Below are 24,332 nucleotides of genomic sequence, written 5' to 3' on the forward strand. Positions count from 1 at the left end.
ATATTATTAGGCCTTCCCGTTCCAATATTTATAAATGGCAGTGTATATCTTCCGGTCATGTCAAGGACAGCTAACCCAATCATCATAATTTTACACACGCTCAAACGGTGCAATGATGTGTGAATTTGTTCTCCCTAAGTGAATTATCCCTTCTTCCCATCAATGTATTTATCGGTCCTCTGTTAGGAGTCCCTGAACTCAATGATTAGACCCGTAACCCTTGTCATTTTTGTGCCATTGCTGCCGTAAACTAATAGTGTAGGCAAAATCACATGGACATATACACTCAAAAATTGGGGTGTTGAACTGACATAAAAAAATTATGGAAAGAATTTGCAACTGTTAATATTGCTTTCCTTCAGCATTTAGCAAATGTGTCCTTTTAACATAAAGCACAAATGTCTAGCTAACATTAGGCACTCATGTAGCGCGAAGATAACGGACTCTTGTTGAATATAAATACAAAATACATGTTGAACCGACATTAAAGAAATACATAATTTGCACCTGATTAAATTGCTTTCCTTCAGTATTTAGCAATTGTGTTCTTTTAACATAAAGCACACATGTTGAGCCAACATAAAGCACACACGTTGAGCCAACATAAAGCACACATGTTGAGCCAACATAAGGCACAACTAGGGCTGTCAAATTTATCGCGTTCACGGGCGGTAATTATTTTTTTAAATTACCGTAATTTCCCGAATATAAGGCGCACCCGTGTATAATGCGCACCCCAAATTTACTTGTAAAATCTAGGGGAAATTATTGTACCCGTTTATAACGCGCACCCTAATTTTAGAAGAAAACAGAGCTTGTGTACAGATACAGAGATGTCATTTAACTGACTGGTGAAACACAGCACAAGCATAGCACATTGGTAGTTCAAAACATTACCGTAAACTGACAATATTTACGGTAATAATATGATTTGACAACTTCTCCAACTTACCAGAATCTAAGAGAAAACAAAACAGATGTGACTTTTCTTTTAAAGGCTGCTGTATAACTTGCTCGTTTCCTCATGATGAATAAATGTTTCTTCCATGGATTGATACGGTAAAATGAAAGTGAGAACGTAAATCGGAAATCCGTGCGAGCTCATAGCTGTCAACACGTCAGTAACAAAAGGAACTATTGTTATTTGGGTTTGAGTTTCCCGAGGGACCGATATAGTTGACGGACACAGGAAGTGTGTGTCCTTACATTTGTTATGGTCCGAATTGCGGAGCTGCAATAAACGTCGACTCAAATGAGTTCAAGAAACTAAATTCTGTGCTTTATGAAGAGTGAAAAAAGCAGAATTTATCACAGACGAAATCATTCGGCCGATTAGAGTGAAGTATTACCGAAACAAAACGGTGACGTCACGTACCGTAATGGTCGGCAACGGGTCGCCGCATACGTTTCTTCAACACAACGTGGCCGTGTCAATGAAAAAAAATCGGTTTATATATATATATATATGTAATACATATATATTTCTGTCTCCATCCATGTACCCGTTTATAATGCGCACCATGAGTTTACAAGTTGATTATGGGGGAAAAAAGTGAGAGTTATATTCGGGAAATTACGGTAATCACTTTAAAATATTTAACCCATGCACGGAACGACCCACTCACGCATTGCCGCAAACAGACTACAATCGCGCCCTTCTACGCATATACAGAGCCAAGAGGCAGTGACAAGTAGAGATGTCCGATCACGTCATTTTCAAAGTATCGGAATTGGCAAAAAAATATCGGCCATGCCTTTTTTTAATACATACATGTTTTATATCATATTTAAATTATTATTTAAATTATGTATACTTTTTTTAATTAAATCGTTTTCTAATTGTATTTAACGTTACAGACATAATACTGTATGTTACACTCATCCAGAGTCTTTAGTTTAGGCCTAACGTAGGGTTATCAAAAATATCCCAATAATGGCGGCAATTAATTTATTAAAAAATGTGTCACGTTAAAATATTTACCGCTATTAATATATACGCTGCACAACCCTTTCACTCATTGACGCGCTCAATCTGTTATGACACTGCTTTACCTATATAGAGAAATAAATGGCAGCGAAAAATTAGTAGAGTGAGTTTTGACATCCTTTAACATTGTTCTTCAATTGGATAAAACATTGCAAACCATCTCCCTATAATTGGAAATATCATGGGAAGCTATGTGGGGAAGCAAGGTAGCAATAGATCTTTGTCTTAACTCCTTATTTCCCAAAGCAGAGAAGATATATCCCTTGGTAGCACGACGCACAGTCATGGTTTTACTTCCCATCATGGTTCCACTTCCCATCATGCATTGGGGCATGTTGCGGTATCATTTACTGAAAGCTCAACAAATACACAAGATGGCAATATTTAGTATACAATATACAAACTCACATTTATCCTTTAAGAATCTATCCGTGGATCCTTTTCACAGAAAGAATGTTAATAATGTTAATGCCATCTTGTGGATTTATTGTTATAATAAACAAATACAGTACTTATGTACAGTATGTTGAATGTATATATACTTCTTGTCTTATCTTTCCATTCCAATAATAATTTACAGAAAAATGTGGCATATTTTAAAGATGGTTTGAATTGCGATTAATTACGATGAATTCATTTCTAAGCTGTGATTAACTGGGTTAAAAATTTCAATCGTTTGACGGCCGTAATTTTAACGTAAATGGGCGTCAATGGCATCAATTTATATATGCCTCAATGGAATCCAGTACATTGTCATCAATAGTAGCGACATTCATGATTGTCAATGGCATGGACGTACATAGCTGTCAGTGGTATTGACTTACTTAGGCGCCACGTCAATGTCAATGGGCTGTAATGGTAAGTGGTCAAAAATCACAACCACCTATGTTTTCCTGTCACTGAAGATGAAGGGAAATGTTTGCCATTAAAAATGAATGGAATTCCGGTCATTTTGATATTTAAACGGTGCCGGTCGGTCAAACGGTTTGGAGTCTCCAGTGTGCCGAAAAAATGTGGATAATAAGATTGTGAAAGAAAGAAAGAAAAATAAAGTTGAGGAATTTTACTACCTGGGCCTGTGCCTTGCAAAGCCCCATCTAATTAAAAAAATAATAATACTTTTCACAAACAAAATAATTAAATGGTGACGGTTATTGGGCCGGCCGGCTCTACCAATGAGGTGTCACTTATTTTTTCAGGGAGTTGGCAACCCTACTTTTAAATTTCGCGAGAAATGACAAGACTATTGCAATTGGTTGGAAAGGCACGCTAACATTATGTTGCATCAACATGATCTAATATAGCTACTCATTCATTGTTCATGTTTATGTATGGACTGCATGATTCAATCATGCTCACCTTGGAAACACGATGTGTTCTAGCTGAAAATGCACATTGTCTTTTAGTAAACTTTACAACCTACCGGAGTATTTTTTTTTTTTTTTTTTTGTACTTTTGAGTGGTTTCCTTCATTTTCTCTCAAAATGTAGGATGGAGGAGACTGTGAGGACGCTACTGCAGAACCAGGATTCATTGGAGGGCCCAAAGGTAGACCCACTGGACCTCATGAAAGCATACAAGGTACGGAATAGGAGTGGGAACCTCTTGGTACCTCACGATACGATTTGCGATACAAAGCTCACGATAACGATGGTCTGATAATATGGCGATACAACGATTATTGACACATTGGTCAGGAAATCATTCTAGGAAATAACTAATAAACAGAAAAACAAGCTTCTGTTGTGTATTGGAATGAGTTTGTCACTTGTAGACGTCCAATCCATTTGAACTGGGAGGGTGGCAGCGAATGAACATTCGTTCATTCGCTGCCATCCCTCCCACTTCAAACGGATTGAACGTCTATGGCTGGTAGTGGCAGCCAATGCAAGGCAGTGATGTCATTTTGGGTCATTTAAGGTCGTTTTCATGTTGATTTTCAGTTACTTCATTTTGATTTTGGGGTATTTTATGGGTCTCTTCCTGTTTATTTTGAGTTACAGAACAGGAGGTGACCTGGGAATGGCCCAAATGAATAGGCAGTGACTCAAACTCAACAGAAAATGACCTGTATATGCCCTAAAATAAACAGCAAGTGACCTGTAAATGCCCTGAAAATCAGACAGAATGACTGTGAAGGCTCTGGTTTCGAATGAACAAACGTTCCCAGTAGGGTTGTTCCGATCATGTTTTTTTGCTCCCGATCCGATTCCGATCGTTTTAGTTTGAGTATCTGCCGATCCCGATATTTTCCGATCCGATTGCTTTTTTTTTTGCTCCCGATTCAATTCCAATCATTCCCGATAATTTTTCCCGATCATATACATTTTGGCAATGCATTAAGAAAAAAATGAATAAAACTCGGACGAATATATACATTCAACATACAGTACATAAGTACTGTATTTGTTTATTATGACAACAAATCCTCAAGATGGCATTTACATTATTAACATTCTTTCTGTGAGAGGGATCCACGGATAGAGAGACTTGTAATTCTTAAAGGATAAATGTGACTTTGTATATTGTGACTAAATATTGCCATCTAGTGTATTTGCTGAGCTTTCAGTAAAGGATACTGCAGCCATTTAACTTCTGCCCAAATGCATGATGGGAAGTGCAACCATGACTGTGCGTAGGGGCACCAATTGATATATCTTCTCTGCGTTGGGAAAGAACATAGGGTGTTAAGAAAATGATCAACTACTACCTTTCTTCCCCACATTGCTTCCCACTTTATTTTTAATTGTTGAGAGAAGTATTGTAAGGCTTTAGCCATATAAAAAAATGGCTCCAAATGCTGTCAAAATTCTCTCTACTCATTTAACGTTGCCTTTTAGCTCTATGTATAAGTAAAACAGAGCCATTATAGATTGAACGCGACAATGCATGAGTGGGTAGTGCAGCGCATGCGTCAATTGCGTTAAATATTTTAATGTTATTACCCTCGTTAACGCGATAAATTTGATAGCCCTACTTTAGGCCAAAACCAAAGACTCTGGATGAGTGTAAGACATTTTGTCTGTAACGTTAAATACAATTAGAAAACGATTTCATTAAAAAAAATATATATATATATATATATATTAAAATGTCTGATATTTTTTTTGTCGATTCCGATACTTTGAAAATGACGTGATCGGACCCAATCAATCGGAATGCCGATCGATCGGGACATCTTTAGTTCCCAGTCTATATGAATTGGACGTCGAGCACCGTCAATGCAGCCTTAGAGTAAACTGAGATACTATTATGATGGAAGATTTCGGTAGCAACTTGTTTGTTCATTTTTATTTTTATTTTAGACATTGACACCTTTTTAAAACGATATCTCGATTCTTGCAGGAGCATATCGATAACCTTATGGGATACAAAGCATCACGATATATCACCATTTCGATATTTTGTCACACCCCTTGTACGGAAGATGATAAACTTCATATTCTAGTCATGTTGGTAAGTCAAAGAATCCTTGGAAAATCTTAGTGATTATTTGTGGTGTTCTCCCTGCATTCCAGGACAAACTTTTGGAGGAAATGTGGAAGCAGCAGGACAGTCTGGAGGGTCCGGCTCCTCCAGAAATGGAGACGTCAGAATCACTTGAGGCCGGCGGTGGTACAGATGAAAACAACAGCAATTCGCTGCTTGTACGACTCAGAGCACTTGAGGTAAGGGGCAGAATTGTATTGTTCGCACTGTTTTGAGTCTGTTCATCAAGACTTGAGGGAAATTTTTAGCCTCACTTCAGCAGCTGCCTTAGTTCTACTCCCTAATTAAATCTAAAACACAGCCTAAAATGCCAATCACTCATTTAACAAGACAATAGGATGCAGCAGTCGACATTCTTTAGTGTTTCAAGTAAACACAAAACACTTCATTTTGGGCTCCAACTCCTAACTTGGACACGTCTGACCTTTTCTGTACTCCGATTGCAAGGCTTTGAGTTGACGTGACCTTTTTATGCTTTCTGCCAACATTCCTTCCAAAGAATTTTGCCTTCCAAAACATTTTTTAGCAATGATGATCAACAGAGGTATTGAGCACATTGAGCAGCCCTGGTCACTGCCCAGAGGCGTAGCAAGGGTCCCCGGGGGCCCCAGGCAGCAAGCAACATGGGGCCCAACAAGGGGGACAGTTGGACTTGGAGCAATAGAAGAAAGAGTAGCAACACAAAAATACCACTATCGGATGCGGAGGTATATACCTTTGTGTGAAATCAGTAGTCAGATTGGCCCTACGACCCACCAAATTCAAATTATTCCGTAAAAACCACTGATTGGTGGACTACCGACCGAAATGAGTATTAAATTTGCTAATAAAATTGTTTAGGATTATTTTACATGCATATATGTTATATTTTTTTGTATTCGACGAGGAATACGATAGAACCATTAATAGACTTTTTTTTTAAAATCACCATTTGTTTAAGTAGTCACATGAATAATGATTTGGCCTGTGAAATCAACATAAAACAACTCGGCAAGGACTTTCAAGGGAGTACTTAGTGAGTCACTCTTTAAACAATTATGTGGTATTAATAGCTGATTGGACTTTCTTAAACATGTATAATCTAAGTGACATGGTTAGTGCTGATTGGGATCGATAACAGAATCGTTAGATAATCTGCCAAATGATTCCATGGTATTGAAACACTCCCTACACTTGTCGCTGCGACAGTGCAGTAAAGCTGCGTGTGCTAAATCTGTTGACCCTCTTGGGGCCCCTCCTGGCTGGGGGCCCTAGGCAATTGCCTGGTATGCCTAATGGGATGCGATGCCTCTGTCACTGCCATAATTACTTTGAGTTCATCCACTGATCATATTCTATACATTTTTTTTGGTAAACTGTCCACGTGACTCTGTCAGGCTGAGAACTCGGCTCTGTCCTTGGAAAACGACAACCAGAGGAAGCAATACGAGCGTTGCCTGGATGAGGTAAGATGGAAGATTTTACATTGTGAAAGATTTTTGAGCGGTGCATTGAAATTCCGTCGTCTATCAATCCAGGTGGCCAACCAAGTAGTTCAGGCTCTTCTCACTCAAAAGGTATGGTGCTATATTTTTAGTAAAAACACTGTAGTAGTTTAATTATGCCACATTGCATCTGTTTTCTACTTTAATTGATTTGATAGGACTTGAAAGAAGAATGCGTCAAACTGAGGACACGTGTCTTTGACTTGGAGCAGCAGAACCGCATCCTAAATGTCTTGTTTCAACAACGAGTTCGAATGTCCCCAAGTCCTGCACCCCAGGTAGGATAAACATTTCTAAGTAAAACTAAACATTTTTCTTAGATTAGATTTAAATGGTGTTATACTTATATAGCGCTTTTCCACGTTTCAAGGCGCTCAAAGCGCTTTACACTATCTCACCATCCACCTACTGGTGACGCAGCACCAGGAGCAATGTGGGGTTCAGTGTCTTGCTCAAGGACACTTAGATGAGTTCATCAGGGCGGAGACTTGGACCCACAGCCTCTGGGTTGGGGGACAACTACTCTACCACTGAGCCACCCCACCCGATTTAGTTAGTACACATTTCTGGTAATGTGTCATTAATTGGGTAACAACTGTTTGATCACACCACATCTAAAGAAATCTAAGATTGAGTCTACTCAGCTAATTTAGTATGCTGTGAGTCGAGCAGGCCAAGGAATGCTGTCTTTCGTCTTTAACCTTTTAGGAAAGGTCATACTTTTAGACTTGACAGAGGTTTGGCCTTTGTAAACCATCTGTATGCATTACCTCAACAATTCTCAAAGCCTTTATAAACAACACTTCTTGTCTTGCTCTACCACACAAAAGCTCTAGGACATGTTTGTCTTTGAAGAACATTTGGAAATGGGAACATTGGGGCATTTTTTAAAAACTGTGTGTCTTGCTGCCATGATCCTAAAATTGAGCGAAAATATTGTTTTAAGGCTTAGCTTCAAGAGCCTTTTTCGCAGGTCTCTTAAAATATAATATAATATAATATAATATAATATAATATAATATAATATAATATAATATAATATAATATAATATAATATAATATAATATAATATAATATAATATAATATACCGTAATTTTCGCACTATAAGGCGCACCTGATTATAAGCCGCCACCCACCAAATGTGACATGAAAACGGCTTTTGTTCATGGATAAGCCGCACTGGACTATAAACCGCAGCTGTCCTCACTGTATTATGGGATATTTACACCAAAAGATATTAGCCGGTAACACTTCATTAGACAGCGGCATCATATGACGGTCAGAAGACCAAATAAACCACCTTGAAGCTTTTAACTAATTGGCTGCAAAGCTTCATTGCTTCAAGAAGCTTCATTTGGCCTTCACTGATTCCTTGGAGGAGACAGTCAACCTTTCATGCCACATGCTGTCAACACTGTTGTCGTCCATCATGCCTCCTAACATGCATTGCAGCGCAACAGATGTAAATAACAATCAAATTTCATGTTCTTCGCTAATTATTTATTATTATTATTATTATTATTATTATTTATTATTTATATTACTGTTCCTGTTTGTTTAAATAATTGCTAGTTGCTGTATTTGGTAACACTATTTGACAGTGGCGCCATAAGACTGTCGTTAGACAATTAGACATAATTATGACATGACACTGTCATGAGCATTAACGAATGCATATAACAGTTATCATTCAGTTTTATTTGGGAAATGATCTCACTTTTGAATGGATGTAAAAGATCCGAGCTGGACATAAATGGAGTTGGTAACATAATTTGCTGGATGACACTTAATGACATCTGTCATAAGCATTCAGTAATGCCCATAATAGTGTCATGTCATAATTATGATGGTCTTATGACAGTCTTATGACGCCGCTCTCAAATAAAGTGTTACCAAATACCATAACAAGCAATTATTGAAACAACTGGAACAGTAAATGAATAAATAATTAAATAAAAGAACATGAATTTTGATTGTTACTTACATCTGTAGTGCTGCAATGCATGCTAGGAGGCATGGGTTGCCTTTTAACACAAATAAATCAACAAATAAGCCGCACTGGACTATAAGCCGCAGGATTCAAAATGTACGAAAAAAGTAGCGGCTTATAGTCCGGAAATTATGGTAATATAATATAATATAATATAATATAATATTAAAATATATCAACCAAATTTCATGATGCTGAGTGAGTGAAACTGGCCCAAAGGGCTGGGTAACTTGAGCATAAATATTACATTTTTAATTTATTGCAACATCCCAAGCTATCGAGAAAGCTGTGTGATATCATCTTCTCACACCTGAGGCTAGAATTTTAAATGTTCTTGTCTCCGGAGAAGTCACAAACAAAACTGATCATCCTTTATTAGTCCCACAGAGGTTGCACAACAGAAATTTTATACAGAAGATTGTCAGAGAAATGGGCTGATGCTGAGCCAACTTGAGCACACAACCCCACCCCAGACAATACCATATGACACTGGATTACTTCAACTTTACAAACTTTGTGTCTTAATGCAATTTGAGGATACCTGTTTTCGATTGGGGCTCATTTAATCCCATTTCGGTTTAATTCCAGGTCTCGTACATTGTCCAGTAATTGGGGGGGGGGGGGAACCACCTCTGGACCATAGGCGGAGTTTGACATTTGGGCAGAGGGGGGGCACAACATATTGATGAACCCAAAACGCAGTGTCAGCAATTAAATTAACTTACAAGAATATTTATAATAATAAGTTGACAATTAGGTTTTTTTGTTTCCCATTGATCTTGAGGGGAATTCTAAATCAGGCAGCTTAGGCAATATTTTCCGCCAAGATCCTCATCCATTGAATAGGGTACGCCCGCCGGTGTCGTGCCAATGTAGTTATTAGGGTTGGGAATCTCTGGCATGAAGCCGATTCGATATGTATCTAGATACACAGGTTACGATTCGATTAAAAAAACGATACATTTTTATGGCCGAGCGATTCGATACGATTCAATAGTTTAAGAACGATACGGTTCGATACAGAGTGAAAACTATACGATAGTAATCATTTGTTGTGTGTGTTCGTACAGTATTTTAAACATATAAAAAAAAGACCACATTTCTAATAGCAAAGTTAAACAACAAAATTTCATACCAATGTTATGTTTTATTTTTTTATGAAAAAGAAATTAAGGCTTACAATATGACCCTCATTTTGTTGGATGGGATTGATAATAAAACTCCAGTGACAGACAACAATAAAGTGCAGTAATTCAATTACTGTATTTCCTGGTGTTTTGAACACAAGAGGTAAGTAATTTAAGTGCAAACTTTCAACGTAAGCATCTTACAAACAAAAAATATTTTTTAATCATTTTAATTATTCATTCATTCATTTTCCATGCCGCTTCTACCTCACGAGGGTCGCGGAGGTGCTGGAGCCTATCCCAGCGAACTATGAGCAGTAGGCAGGGGACACCCTGAACTGGTTGCCAGCCAATCACAGGGCATAATTTTAATTATAAATTAATTAATTAATATAAATTAATTTTAATTATATGCAGCAGCTCTAGAAAAAAAAAAAATAAACTTGCAATGTTATCATAAATAAATAATAAATTATGCTTTACCACTGGTATAATTGGGGGAATAAAAATATGGCATTTTAGACAGACAGGTCAATAATCATTACTTTAACCTTATACACAGCAAAGTCTTTCACTTATGCCTGTGTTTCCACATTTTTTACTCCTCATCACTGTCCATATCTTTTTTGAAGGGCGATTTTTTCTTGAGGAAGATCAACTAATCCACATGTTCATGTTTAAGTAGACTGCGTTTCGTGGGGGAAAAAAATCTCCAGAGGGTCGTGCTGCCCTTTCCGCCATTTTAGTGGGTTATTTTTCAGGGTTAAAAACTCACGATCTCGGTACCGCTCCACACTTCACACTAGCTCTGTCCCATGCGAACAGATCTGGCTGCCTTCCTCACTTCAAAGTCCGATTTTTGTTTTCCTGGGTGCATTGAAAATCAATCGCTGCACGTCGCTGGCGTTGGTGCTCAAACTGTCCATTGTTTTAGCATGTTGCTTCGTTGTCACTACTAGTTTCGTTTTGGGCTGTGAAGAAAACGCTACGGAGCGTGCGTTACAGTGGTTTTGTTAGCTCTCGCGTTGTTATGACACGCCCGTGACGATCGGGTAATGACAGCGACTAGTAGCGGTTCTTCTGAGGCAACCATGACCTTGAGTTGTGCTTGTCCATATTATATCATGCGTGCGGTCGTAATCTAAATGCGCTGTGTGGTGAATGACACAAGCGCAGCATGTGAAGTAAAAGCTAAATTATTATCCCATTAAGCAATCCATTGGCATAGGCATTAGAAGCCGATTCTTGTGCTCGCGATAGCCAAATTCTATCCCTACTATCAGTTCATTGAATATTTAATGGCTAATTACTGTCGAATGGTAACTTTACTATCGATACAGCTGTATCTCTCACCTGTAAAACCGGTAATCCGGTCGTATCGGTTTATCATTCTCAAGCTTAGTAGTTATCCCAGTCAAAAATTGTATCCCCTGGGCAGAGCCATATGGGGGTGGATTTGTGTCTTTATTATTCATTCAAAAAAAAAAAAAAAGTTGCTTCAATAAAAAAAAGTATATATATATATATATATACAGTATATATATATATATATATATATATATATATATATATATATATATATACAAAAAAAGTAGCTTCAATAAAAAAAAAAAAAAGTGTTTGAATGCAAAAATAAATTTGAAACTCTAAATCAAACTCAAAATGCATGTGAAAGCTATTTTTCTTTGGTTTTTTTTTTTTTTTTTTTTTTTTTTTTTTGTGATTGAAGCAACTTTCTTGATTGAAGTAATGTTGATTTGTGTTTGGGCAACATTTTGGCTAGGACATTTTTGTCATTATTCAATCAAAGAATAAGTTTCCTAAAAATATATACTGTATATATTTTAAAAAAGAAAAATCACTTCAATCAAAAAAAAGAAAAAAAAATCAATGATGGTAAAAGTTTTTGAATGCAAAAAAATATATGAGATTTGCATTTGCACACTTAATTTTTCGTCGAAAAAGTTTTCATTGATTGAAGCAATCCTTTTTGTGATTGGGCCATATTATGGGTAGGACATTTCTTCTAAATCATTTAATCCCCCAAAAAGTTGCTTCAATCAAAAAAATATATATTTTCAATCAAAGAAAAAAATTGTTTGATTTTATATATATATATATATATTAGAGCTGAAACGAGTACTCGAGCAACTCGAGTAACTCGAGTTTAAAAACTGATCCAAGTAATTTTATTCACCTCGAGTAATCGTTTATTTTGACAGCTCTAAGCATCACGTTTTGCTAGGACTATTTTTAATGCGGGACAACGCGCTGTCACGTGCGAAGAGGAAGAAGGGGGAAAAAAAACTTACCGCAGCCGACAGCCGCCACAAACGACGCCGACGTTACTAAATACTAGCCCGCACAATGCTACATTGGTAACAGGTGTTTAACTAGATGCGAAATGACAGACTCGGCCGCGTCTGGCCAGCGTTTGTAAACAGCCGCCATCTTAAAGCAGTACAGCGCTAAGCGCTAATAAAGAGCGCTAAGCGCTAATAAATAAGATTAACGTTATTGCCGCTACTAGCTCACGTAACGTTAGCCCTGCGGAGGGCTAGGTTTCAATTAATTATGACCACTGTCGATGCGTGGCTAACGTGTCTTACATACAGGCTTTAACATAACATAGCATTGTGGAGTGATGAGGGTGTACAATAAAAACTTAATCATGCTAACTATCAATTTTAGCTCAGTAGTCATTGCTGGATAAAACACCAAGTAGCACTGGTCCCTAATGTGCTCCAATACAGCCTGTATCATACATTTATTTTGAACACTGCAAAAACTCAAAATCCTATCAGGACTTACAATTTAGACTAACTTAAAACTTAGCTAGAACTTAAAAATGGCTTGACACAAAGAGAAATTCAATTGAAACACGTGGGAAAAAAATCCTAACTTTTAAGTGATGTGTGTTATCAAGCGTAACGGCATTTTTAGGTAAGATATATATATATTTTAATAAGATCTAAACGTTTTTTGAGTGAAAGCAGTGAATTAGTCTTTTTTTTTTTTTATTCTAGTTTCATCTGAGATGCAATTGTTGGCTGTTTTCAACAATATACATCGAAAATAAAGACATGGATTGACTGAAAATGGTTCAAGATTAGATGAAATGTCTTGTTTTCTCATGTATATGTATAATTGCTCTTCACCTAAAAATATATTTGTTTTATCCGATTACTCGATTAATCGATAGAATTTTAAGTCGATTACTCGATTACTAAAATATTCGATAGCTGCAGCCCTAATATATATATATATATATATATATATATATATATATATATATATATATATATATATATATATATATATATATATATATATATATATATATATGCAAAGCAAATGACCGTCCAAGTTGCCAGTCACATAATCTGTTTGAAAAATAATTTTGACCCATATAAAAATATTTTTTTGTTCATTTCATTCATTTTTGTTGCAGTTTTATTGCTTTACAACTTTTATATACTAGTATATAGGAAAGTCAATTACATGCAATGACACTTTTAGGCCACCAGGGGGGCCTGCTCCCCCCCGTTAAAATCTGCTTATGCTCTGAACACTAGTTCCATCAATAAACATGAAATTGTGTCTGATCTGGTTGTCAGCTCTAAAAGAGAGCTAATTGAAACCGATATCCAAAGTTTGGCCATTTCAGCTTGAAGGAAGCTTTAGCAGTGAATTGCTTGACAAACTTAGGAATTTGCCCATGGAGCCTCAATCGGAAGCAGGTGTTCCTTGAGTCCTAAACAGATGGCTCCAAGATTACCTTGAAATCAAAATGGTTACTTATTGTACAGGAAATTCAAAGGAATGGAAAAGTGGCAATCGGAGCAGGAAGATGGCCCAGTCTCTTGAGCCTAACCTGCCCACGTAGTAGTGGAAGTGACCTCTCTTTATCCAGTGCTGGTAGTGAATACTCTAGCGGATCACACACTTGGGCTGATGGACGAGGCCTGTCCAAACAAGTAAGTCACGCTTCTCAAATGTTCTGTAACACTGAAGGATTGTGGGTAAACGTAATGATTAATAGATGTTGATATCCCAACACAGTGCCCCACCAGCCGAGACAAAAGGATGAGTGCGGGCTCTGTATCGGGTCATCAGACAGATATTGGCTGGAAGGAAGGCCACATCCTGAAAGGGCTGAAGCGTCTTCAGACAAGTGTCTCTAAGGAAAAACCTCCTCAATCAGTACAGCACTGCAAGGACTGCATGACCTCAAATGAAGGTATCTATTCACTGGGCATCAAGAATAATCTAATGGGGACGACGGACAAGACAAATAAAAATGTCAACGGAGGAATCACAACTCTGGACTCTGATGAGAGCAGCAACGATTCTCGTATGTCACAAAGTCAAGAATCCAGCGATAACACATCAGTCCAGACAGATAGTCCAAAAGAACCTGTAGGTAGCACAGTTTCAGATAACTTCATATTCTCAGCAGACCCATCAGTGCAGCTTGAAAATGGTAGCCTAGAGGAACACTCACAAGTACAAACTGAGAACTCTGTTGACATGTTAAGCGACAGCAACAACAACCAGGAACGATCAAGTGACCGTAAATCTCGGCTGGACCGCATGGACTTGGAATCTCGAGCAAGGGATGCAAATCCAGCCGTTCGGCATTCGGCTACTAAGGCTTTAAGTTGTGTAAGCGAAGCCAGGCAGCGTAGCTCTTCGGCAGAAGTTTCTCACCACGGGGACAGTGGGATTCCAAGGAACCTAAAACCAAAACCGCAGCTTTGTGACTCTGCCAGGAAGGCGTTCATACTACGCAGCAAGAGTGCCGACGCCGGACCGGAACAGCACAAACACATCCACTCGCCTCTCCATCAAAACCTCATTCGAGGCCACAAATCCGGCAGTCCGAACAAAAGGGCCAATCACGGTAAACTGCACGGCCCAGGTCATGATGCAGAAAAAGACGAGAATTCCACATCGACTTGCAAGTCTCTGGAACGCGTGCAACAGCGCTCGCCTCTAGCGTCACCTGTAAAAAGTGCTACAGCTGTCAAGCCTTCTACGGTTGACGAAGACTCAAAGAGTCCAGCGACACAACCACAAACCGCCAAGATTCTGCCCAACAATGAGGAGTGTGATAACATACTGGAACAGCTCTCCGATCCATTTTATTCAGAACTAGGATCGCCACCGCCTCCGCCAGGTCGGACAACTTCTCTCCTCCTCAGAACCGCATCTGATTCCGGACATGTTAGTCGCTCTCACAGCGCCACCGTGGGGAAATCTATTTCTGGTCACCATACTAGCGTTTCAACAGACAATCAGGCAGCCAAAGTTGTTTTCAACGCCCATTCTTCCAGGATGCCATCGGTCCCCAATACAGAAACACATGATTCAGAATCAGCCGTTGAGAGAGCTGTCGCGTACCACAGCGGAATGGTAGCACCTTCTATGTTGCCAAATCCAAATGTGTTACAAAGATCTCAACAAAGCATCAGCGAGCCAAAACTTTCTGAAGTCCTGCCTCAGACATATTCCAATGTATACTATCACAACTGTCAGAGTTCTGGGTCCAGGGCTGTAAAAATGTCTCTTCCCGCAAATGCCAGATCCCACGAGGCAATCTCAGGACCAGAAAGCGGTACATTCCTTGTGTTAAGTCGCCAGAACAAAGATGATCCAAACATGGGCATGAAAAGCATCCAAACCTATCAGACATACCTTTGCGACCCCCACATGATGCCTGATTGCGGCAAAGCTCGCCGGAAGATTGAGACCCGTTGTAATTCTCTGGATTCTGAGCCATGTGGTGCTCCAGTCACCTCGGACGGTGGCGTGATGCTGGACTGGGGCTTTGACGAGGAAGGCTGGCTATTCAAGCGTTCCGTCTCCGTGTCCACCAGACCGCCACTAAAGCCAGTCATGGGCATGAACGGGGCCAAGGCTCGAAGCCAAAGCTTTGGAGCCCGCTACGTGGACCGACCCAGCTTCAACCGGTCTGGCAAGGTGCGCACTCAGATCAAAACACACTCTGGGAGCTCCTTAAACTCCCTTGGTGACGTTCTCCCGGGAAGCATGAGTTGTTCCAGTAGCTACCACTGCCCCATGAACCGATCCCTACTGAACAACTTCCTCATCGAAGAAGGCTTGGCATGTCCTCCATGTCTTGGATCCTCCAGTGAAAGACTCCAGAGTCTTAAACTCCAACGAGAACAAGCCAGACGCCTACAGATCGAGCAACAGTTCTGCAGCGCCTTCGGAGAACCTGTCTGCGAAGAACCAGAAAGACAGAGTACCATAACCACCATCGAGGAAAAGGTGATGCTTGGCATTGAGGAGAACTTGCACAAGTCTCAGGAGCAGGAGAGGAGCAGCGAAGTCAAGCAGAAGTCTGGTTCCACCTTGGCTAACTGGTTTGGTTTCCGCAAGGGTAAGCTACCAGTACCCAGCAGCAAGAAATCGGACCCGGTGAAGGTGAAAGACGAAAAGAGGGATCAAAAGATTACTTCCCTGCTAGGTGGGAAGCAGGCCAAGACGGATAAGAAGAGAGACCGAAGAAAAAGTGATGGAAAAGAGTGGTAGGACTGATTCTGTCATTTTTTTCTCTCTGCACTGATGCATATTCAAATTGTTCATGAATTACTGTTTTGTTTTAGCTCTGTGGGAAGAAGAGAGTCGCACGATGCAGTGCGATCATGCATCTCAATGCCTTGCCCAGGGATATCACTTCATGAAACACAGGGACACAATGACATCATTGGGGATGCACAGGTAATGGAATCACCACCACATGTACATATTAGGGCTGTCAAGCGATTAAAATTTTTAATCGAGTTAATTACACCTTAAAAATTAATTAATCGTAATTAATCGCAATTAATCGCAATTCAAACCATCTATAAAATATGCCATATTTTTCTGTAAATTATTGTTGGAATGGAAAGATAAGACACAAGATGGATATATACATTCAACATCGGTACATAAGGGCTGTATTTGTTTATTATAACAATAAATCAACAAGATGGCATTAACATTATTAACATTCTGTTAAATCGATCCATGGATAGAAAGACTTGTAGTTCTTAAAAGATAAATGTTAGTACAAGTTATAGAAATTTTATATTAAAACCCCTCTTAATGTTTTTGTTTTAATAAAATTTGTAAAATTTTCAATCAAAAAAAATAAACTAGTAGCCTGCCATTGTTGATGTCAATAATCACATACACAATGCTCATAGGTGCTGAAGCCTATAAAATCAGTCACACCCAAGCGCAAGCAGAGGGCGGCAAAACTCCATAAAACACAATTAACAAGTGGGCATTCACTGTACTGTCATTTAAATCTGTCTGAGCGGGGCATGTGCGTTAATTGTGTCAAATATTTTAACGTGATTAATTAAAAAAATTAATTACCGCCCGTTAACGCAATAATTTTGACAGCCCTAGTACATATTAATTCATATATTACTGTATTGGCCCGAATATAAGACGGTGTTTTTTGCATTGAAATAAGACTGAAAAAGAGGGGGTCGTCTTATATTCGCGTTCTAGATATTATACCCATTCACAATGCTAGATGGCGCCAGATATCATTGAAGCGATGTTCTGTCATGACAGATCTCAGCTACTCTCCCCATTCACGACGCTAGATGGCGCCAGATATCATTGAAGCGATGTTCTGTCATGAAAGATCTCAAATACTCTCAAGTTTAACCAGTTTGCATTATTTTATTTTAATGATTTTCCTTATTCAGATTTGTTTCAAGACTACAGTTACAGTTAGACTTCACTTTGATGGTTAATGCAGTTATTGCAATTGTGTTGTTTAATCACAATAGATTGGTTTATTTACATTTAAAAAACCAGAAGTCATTCATTTACGAATGTAATTGCACTTTAGTTTACATATTTAAATGTTCAGATATTAAGATTTGAATGAGGCAAAATAACATGCTTTTTCTCTTAAATATATTCTTATAATCATTTGTTTCGGATGTACTCAGGGGTGAAAGTGGGCCAGAACGGTCAGGAACACAGTTCCGGTATAAGATTCAGGGCCGGAATGCTGTTCCGGTACACGGTGCTTTAATTTCGAAAATATGACGGCAACTGTCAAAACGCTTTGTTTTAAAAAAATGCTAAGCTGCCACACATGGATTTCATCTCCAGGAAGAAAACAATCTACCAACATCAGATTTACATACACATGTGTTTAAAAAAAGAAAGGAAAAAAGAAAGGTTGTTGAATGATGCGACAAAAAATGGGCAATGCAACATAAAATGGATCAAATCTTTAAGAGCAACGAAAGAGTTGAGGAGGCTTATTTATCATATTTCATTTTATTTGCTCTGATGGGGAGCTTCAGAACATCTTAGCTGTCAATGTGCACTTTGGACTTATATTTGTTCATTTATGTTAGGCTATTTATTAATTTCCTTATGATTTAAAGAAGTCAGTGTTTGCGCGATCTTCAAAATATATTCCATCTCACCCTGCATAATATAAGTCATTTGCACTTATTTTTCTGAATGTATGTTACTTACATCTTTATTATTAAAAAAAAAAAAAAAAAAAAAAAGGAAATGTTTACATTAACTTAAATTTTGTTATACATCTACTATGTTCTTAAGTAGTTAAAATTGAGATTTGGCATTTAGTATGTGAGAAAATGAGGGAAAATAAAAATTAGGAGATGGAGGTTGGGGTTATTGCTGTTTTTGTCAACTTTTATTTTGCAAATCATTGAAAAATACAATTTTGAATGAAAATCAGTTGTTGTGTGTGTTATAGAAATAACTGTGCTAAAACAGTTTTCTTTGCATTTCAGTAGTTTAGGAGGTTTGACCTGCCCCCCCCCCCCAAGATGAAAGAATAAAATAAATAAATAAATAAATAAATAGCTAAATAAAATTTCTGGCTCCATGGCGAGCTTCACGTCGGGGAGTTCTGGCAAGAAATTCTAACCACTTTCACCCCTGGATGTACTGTAATTTTTTCTGTATTAAAATTAATTTGGTGTTCAAAAAGTCTTTTTTCAAACTTGAGTCTTAAAAAAGAGGGGGTCGTCTTATAATCAGGGCCGTCTTATATTCCTGCCAATACGGTAATTCCATTCATGCTGTTGCCATCAATCATTTTGATTGTGCCCCAATGATGCAGATGATGAACCAGAGACTTGATGGTGAAAACGGAGCCCTTATCAAGACCACCCTCCAGGATGCAGTTATCGGTAAGTTGCATTTGTTTTGCGTGTATAGCTTGCTTCGACTCAGTGTCAATAGAGTAGTACAGTAGGCAAAAACTAAAGGAACTTTTTCTGTTGTTTCATGCGTTGTTTGAAGTGGCCCATTTAGATATTAATTTTACACTGAATTGTGATTGATTTACTCTTATTAAAGGTAGTTTAGACCAGATTTTGTCGAGGCATAGAAAGCCATTCCCGATTATCTCTAGATCCATCATCCGTTTTTCGGAATTCTTGATGCGTCTGATGTCCTCAGATAGAAGTAGCCTTCCGAACGGACTAATGCCATTCGTCCTACTTACAACCTTGCTGTTACTAATGCTGATAATTTTTAATGCAAAATATGGTGCCCTACGATTGGCTGTCAACCAGTTCATGGTGTACCCCGCCTCCTGCTCGTAGGCAGCCGGGATTAATTCTAGCGCCCCCGCGACACTTGTGAGGATAAGCAATACTGACTGACTGTCGCCTTTGCCTCGAATTCGCTACCACCTGATGGAAATTTCAAATATAATTGGTAGCGAAATAGAAAATGAGATCGCCACCTCATTAGCGGCCCACTCTAATTGAAATGAATAATAGATTGCGCCACGAGCCTCACTCCAATTTGATCCTCTGTATTTTAATTGAGCTTGATTGCAATGTGGGACCCCCATGTGTCAACCCTTAATAACTCACCTGCGAGGTAATGTGAACTTTTAAGATGTACCGTAATCGTGACAGGAGCCACTTTGGACCAATATGGACATTCTGCATTGTGAAGGTAAAGGTCACCTAAGTGTCACTCCATTGAGTGTAACCCCAGCATGTTCTCATGCTGCATCATACCGCTGCCAGCTTTGCTGTCATCATATGTGAGAGGTTGACCTCATTTTGGATCTAATTATTTTAATTAGATCTCCAGTGATTGTTTCTTTGCTCATTTTGGGTGAATGTGTCATGTTTTTTGTGTAGGATTGTGACGCATTTGACAAGTCAAAAAGCACTAGAGACTGTTTGTCACTTCCAAAATCGCTGAATGCTTTATATTCTTTCAGAGACAGAGAATTTTTATGCATAGCGGAGCTGGCTGACATTTAATGCAAACACACCACATTTTTACACCAAGCAACCAGAGTTTGATTTATAGTACTATAACAGAAAGACACCTAGGTAAATATGAAACTCTTTTAACGGCAAAATCATGAAACAGTACGCCGTTACTAGAATGCATTGCAAATAAAATTCGCACACGCGCTGTGTATTTGAATGCCATGATGCCATCCCATGATGATTTCATTGTCAGTGTGGTGGACGCATGCTGGTTGTTGAACGTCATGCAGTGTGTGAATTAAGCAGTGGTTCAAGTGGGCTCACTGGAATTGGCTATCGTTTTTCACTGATGTGCAGTGAAGAAAATGAGTAGTTGAATACCCTGCGGTTTTGTAAGTTCTCCCACTTAGAAATGATTAGCGGGTTTGAAATTTTCATGATAGGTGCTTGTCCACTCTGAGAGACAATCTAAAGAAAAAAAATCCAGAAATCACAGTGTATAATTTTTAACCATTTGTTTCTATTAAACTGCTGCAAATAAGTATTTGAACACCTGTCTATTAGCAAGAATTGTGAGCCTCATAGACCTGTTTGTCGCCTTTAAAAAAATCCAACGAATAAGTGGAGTGGAGGTAAACTTTTTGAGTCTGATTTTTGACCTGTCTGAGGTTGTTAGCTGTGTATAAAAGCCTGCCCACCCCATTCAATCTGGAAGACTCCAATTACTAACATGGTCAAGACCAAAGAGTTGTCCAAAGACATCAGAGACAGGATTGTAGACCGTTACAAGGCTGGAAAAGGTTAGGGGAAGTTGCCAAGCAGCTTGGTGATATAATATCCACGGCTGGAGCAATTATTAGAAAATGGAAGAAGCAAAACATGACTGTCAATCTCCCTCGGACTGGGCCTCCATGCAAGATCTTCCTCGTAGGATCTCAATGATCCCAAGAATTGTGAGGAATCAGCCAAGAACTACACAAAAGGAGCTTGCCAATGACATGAAAGGAGCTGGGACCACCATTTCCAAGGTTACTGTTGGTAATACACTAAAGGCCGATGCTTTTGCTTCCACGTCAGACCTGCGCCGTTAAGGAAGACCCAATTTACGACCCTGCGCCGTAGCCTGACGCGGTCCTATTGAATTTTCAAACCCGTCACGTCGACGCATATGACGTGACGGAAATGGACTGTGATTGGTCCGCTCAGGCTGTTGTTTCCGGTTCAGTGCGAAATCACCGCCGTTGCAGAATAGAATCAAACATTTTCTACACGCAAAAACGGACCAAGCCGATGGGAGTATCATCGAAGAGCAAGTCTCGTCAAGACATCATAAAGATTGCCAAATGGCAAGGTCAGCGACCGAATAAAAAAAATGGAAGAACCACCGAGACGTGTGTGTTCGGAATCGAGTGGCCACGCGAAGCTGTGACCCAGTCGGCCAAAAACTGCCAGCTTTTTATCACTTTATGTCGTATTTTTGGTTGCTGCACTTCATCATTAATGTGTTCACATGTTTGCTGTCAGTCTGTGACTTATTTACATGTCACACTTCAAGTATCTGAAGAATAAAGCACAGGTTTGGTACCAAAAGAGTTTTTTTGATGTTTAATTTTCAACAACAGACAGTTCACACACGATTCATCATCACTGATTGAGAGTGAGATCGACACAGAATGGGCAGACGTCGTGGCCGCCGCTGATTGGCCACTGAAGGACAGCACCAACGTCAAAACCCAGCCGCTGTCAACGCTCTGGGAGGTCGTATTGACAGCATTCGTGCCGCGTTCCTCCTCGCCAGCTGTTTGCTCGCCATAATACGCTTTCGCATTCGATTGCTAGTTTGTTACACTCCCTCTTTTTCCGTGAGGTGTTTTGTGTTTGTTCGTTATTGGATCGTTTTTGTCCACCACTGTAAATAATAGCACAGAAGCAGTATGGGTAAGCTGTCATTTTTGTTCAACCCGTTTTCTCCTGTTTTGTTTAGTGTAGGAAACCAGGGTAGTGGCTGTCTTTTTGTTCTCTCTTTTTTACGATCAGGGTTTAGTTAGCGTGTGAGGTTTCAGTGTAGATTCTTTTTGTTTGTTGTTTTGGCCTGGGTTTACCCTGAAGCCAGCTTCTTCCACATTTTGTATTCACTGTGAATTGGATTTGTGTAAATAAATTGTGTCCACTGGTAAACTTGTGGCTCGTTTTATGTTACGCCCTTCGCGAGCCATCAGTGGGACATAACAATTCCACTCATTGTGTTTGGAGGATGAAGAATGATTAGTACCATCCCAAGAACACCATCCCTACTCTGAAGCATAGGAGTGGTAGCATCTTGCTTTGGGGGTGTTTTTCTGCACATGGGACTGGACAACTGCATTGCATTAAGGAGTGGATGACCATATTTGGTGAGATTTTAGGGAATAATCTCCTTCCCTCAGAGCATTGAAAATGCGTCGTGGCTGGGTCTTCCAACATGACAAAAACCTGAAGCACACAGCCAGAATTACCAAGGAGTGGCTTCGTAAAAAGCATATCAAGGTTCTGGAGGGGCCTAGCCTGTCTCCAGACACAAACCCAATAGAAAATCTTTGGAGGAAGCTCAAACTCCGTTTTTCTCAGTGACAGCCCGATTGATCTAGAGAAGATCTGAGTGGAGCAGTGGTGCAAAATCCCTCCTGCAGTCTGTGCAAACCTGGTGAAAAGCTACAGGAAACGTTTGACCTCTGTAATTGTAATCAAAGGCTACTGTACCAAATATAAACATTAATTTTCTCAGGTGTTGTCATGTGATTTTTTTCCCTTTAGATTGTCACTCACAGTAGACAAGCCCCTACCATTAAAATTTCAAACTCGCCCATCATTTCTAATTGGGAGAACTTGCAAAATCGCAGGGTGTTCAAATACTTATTTTCCTCAATGTATAAGGAGATGGTATTGTCATCAGGGTAAAGGGGGAACAGCAACCGACAAATAAGAGCAGGGACAGGATGGGAGGTGTATAAGTGTTATTGTTCATTCGTAAAGAAAGGCTTCATTAATGAGCTTGAAATATGTTTGGGTTTATTTGTTCTTTCAAAGGCTGAATTGTCATAGATTAGGTAAAAAAAAAATTTTTTTTTAAGGCTTTTTAAAATCTTATGATGTAAAATCCTTTTGATCGCAAAGCTTTTCTATTATGTGAATATTTACATACTACCTACTTTTATGTAAAGAAATTAGTTTTCAACATATGTATGAAACTGTTTTTAATGTAATAATTACTTTATTGGCTGGCAAGCGATTCAGGGTGTACCCACTACTGCCCATATTTAGCTGGGGTAGGCTCCAGCACCCCTGAGCCCCTCATGGGAATAAGCGGGGTGGAAAATGAAGATGAATTATTTTATTTTCATTTATTTATAAGTCAATTAATCACTAAATAATGGAAACTTGAAACAGATTTTTGACAGATGTTTATTCTACTAGTATTTTTATTATTGACCATGAAATTACGATTACGATTGAAAAATATGTCCAAAATACTAAATTAAAATCTAATATTTAGTATGACAGTTATTTTATTGTTATTCATTTAAGTTTTTTCTTAAAATATATTTATTTTCCTGATATTTTTTCATGATTCAAAACAAATAAATTAATTATTCAGTTATTCAATATATAGTTGACTAAAAGAATTTATCTTATTTGTTGCTAACAATTAAATCACTTATCTTTTAAAAATTTAAAAATTCACATTCTATGCTAAATTATTATATTTTATTTTTTATATTATATTATATTATATTATATTATATTATATTATATTATATTATATTATATTATATTATATTATATTATATTATATTATATGCTAAATTAAACTATGCTAAATTTCCAACATTATCAAAGTGTTTGCTTATTTTCTTATCGGCAATAAATATATTGACATCATATTTAATTGGATCAATCAAAAACATCTCCAAAATTATCGTCAGTGCCACTTCAACCATGGTTACCCAGTGGCGTTTTCG

General features: G+C 38.5%; 1 protein-coding gene across 4 annotated transcripts in view; it reads left to right on the forward strand.

Annotated features, from left to right (window-relative positions):
• LOC130926791 (nck-associated protein 5-like) overlaps window positions 1–24,332 on the forward strand; it is a 68,240-nt gene that overhangs the window by 38,136 nt on the left and 5,772 nt on the right. For 2 of the 4 annotated variants that reach the window (XR_009066280.1, XM_057852026.1), the window contains exons 3-12: window positions 3,478–3,568; window positions 5,506–5,655; window positions 6,853–6,921; window positions 6,994–7,032; window positions 7,119–7,238; window positions 13,888–14,055; window positions 14,141–16,632; window positions 16,711–16,825; window positions 19,218–19,287; window positions 20,026–20,065. Coding sequence is in view for 3 of the 4 variants with exons in the window: in XM_057852026.1 (XP_057708009.1) it covers window positions 3,478–3,568; window positions 5,506–5,655; window positions 6,853–6,921; window positions 6,994–7,032; window positions 7,119–7,238; window positions 13,888–14,055; window positions 14,141–16,632; window positions 16,711–16,825; window positions 19,218–19,287; window positions 20,026–20,063 (3,352 nt within the window). In the remaining variant the exon portion in view is untranslated. The remainder of the gene's footprint in view (window positions 1–3,477; window positions 3,569–5,505; window positions 5,656–6,852; window positions 6,922–6,993; window positions 7,033–7,118; window positions 7,239–13,887; window positions 14,056–14,140; window positions 16,633–16,710; window positions 16,826–19,217; window positions 19,288–20,025; window positions 20,066–24,332) is intronic. The other 2 variants (XM_057852024.1, XM_057852025.1) reach the window with 1 other exon arrangement.

This window comes from Corythoichthys intestinalis, chromosome 12 (genome assembly GCF_030265065.1).
Source record: "Corythoichthys intestinalis isolate RoL2023-P3 chromosome 12, ASM3026506v1, whole genome shotgun sequence".
In the NCBI taxonomy this organism is placed as follows: Eukaryota; Metazoa; Chordata; class Actinopteri; order Syngnathiformes; family Syngnathidae; genus Corythoichthys; species Corythoichthys intestinalis.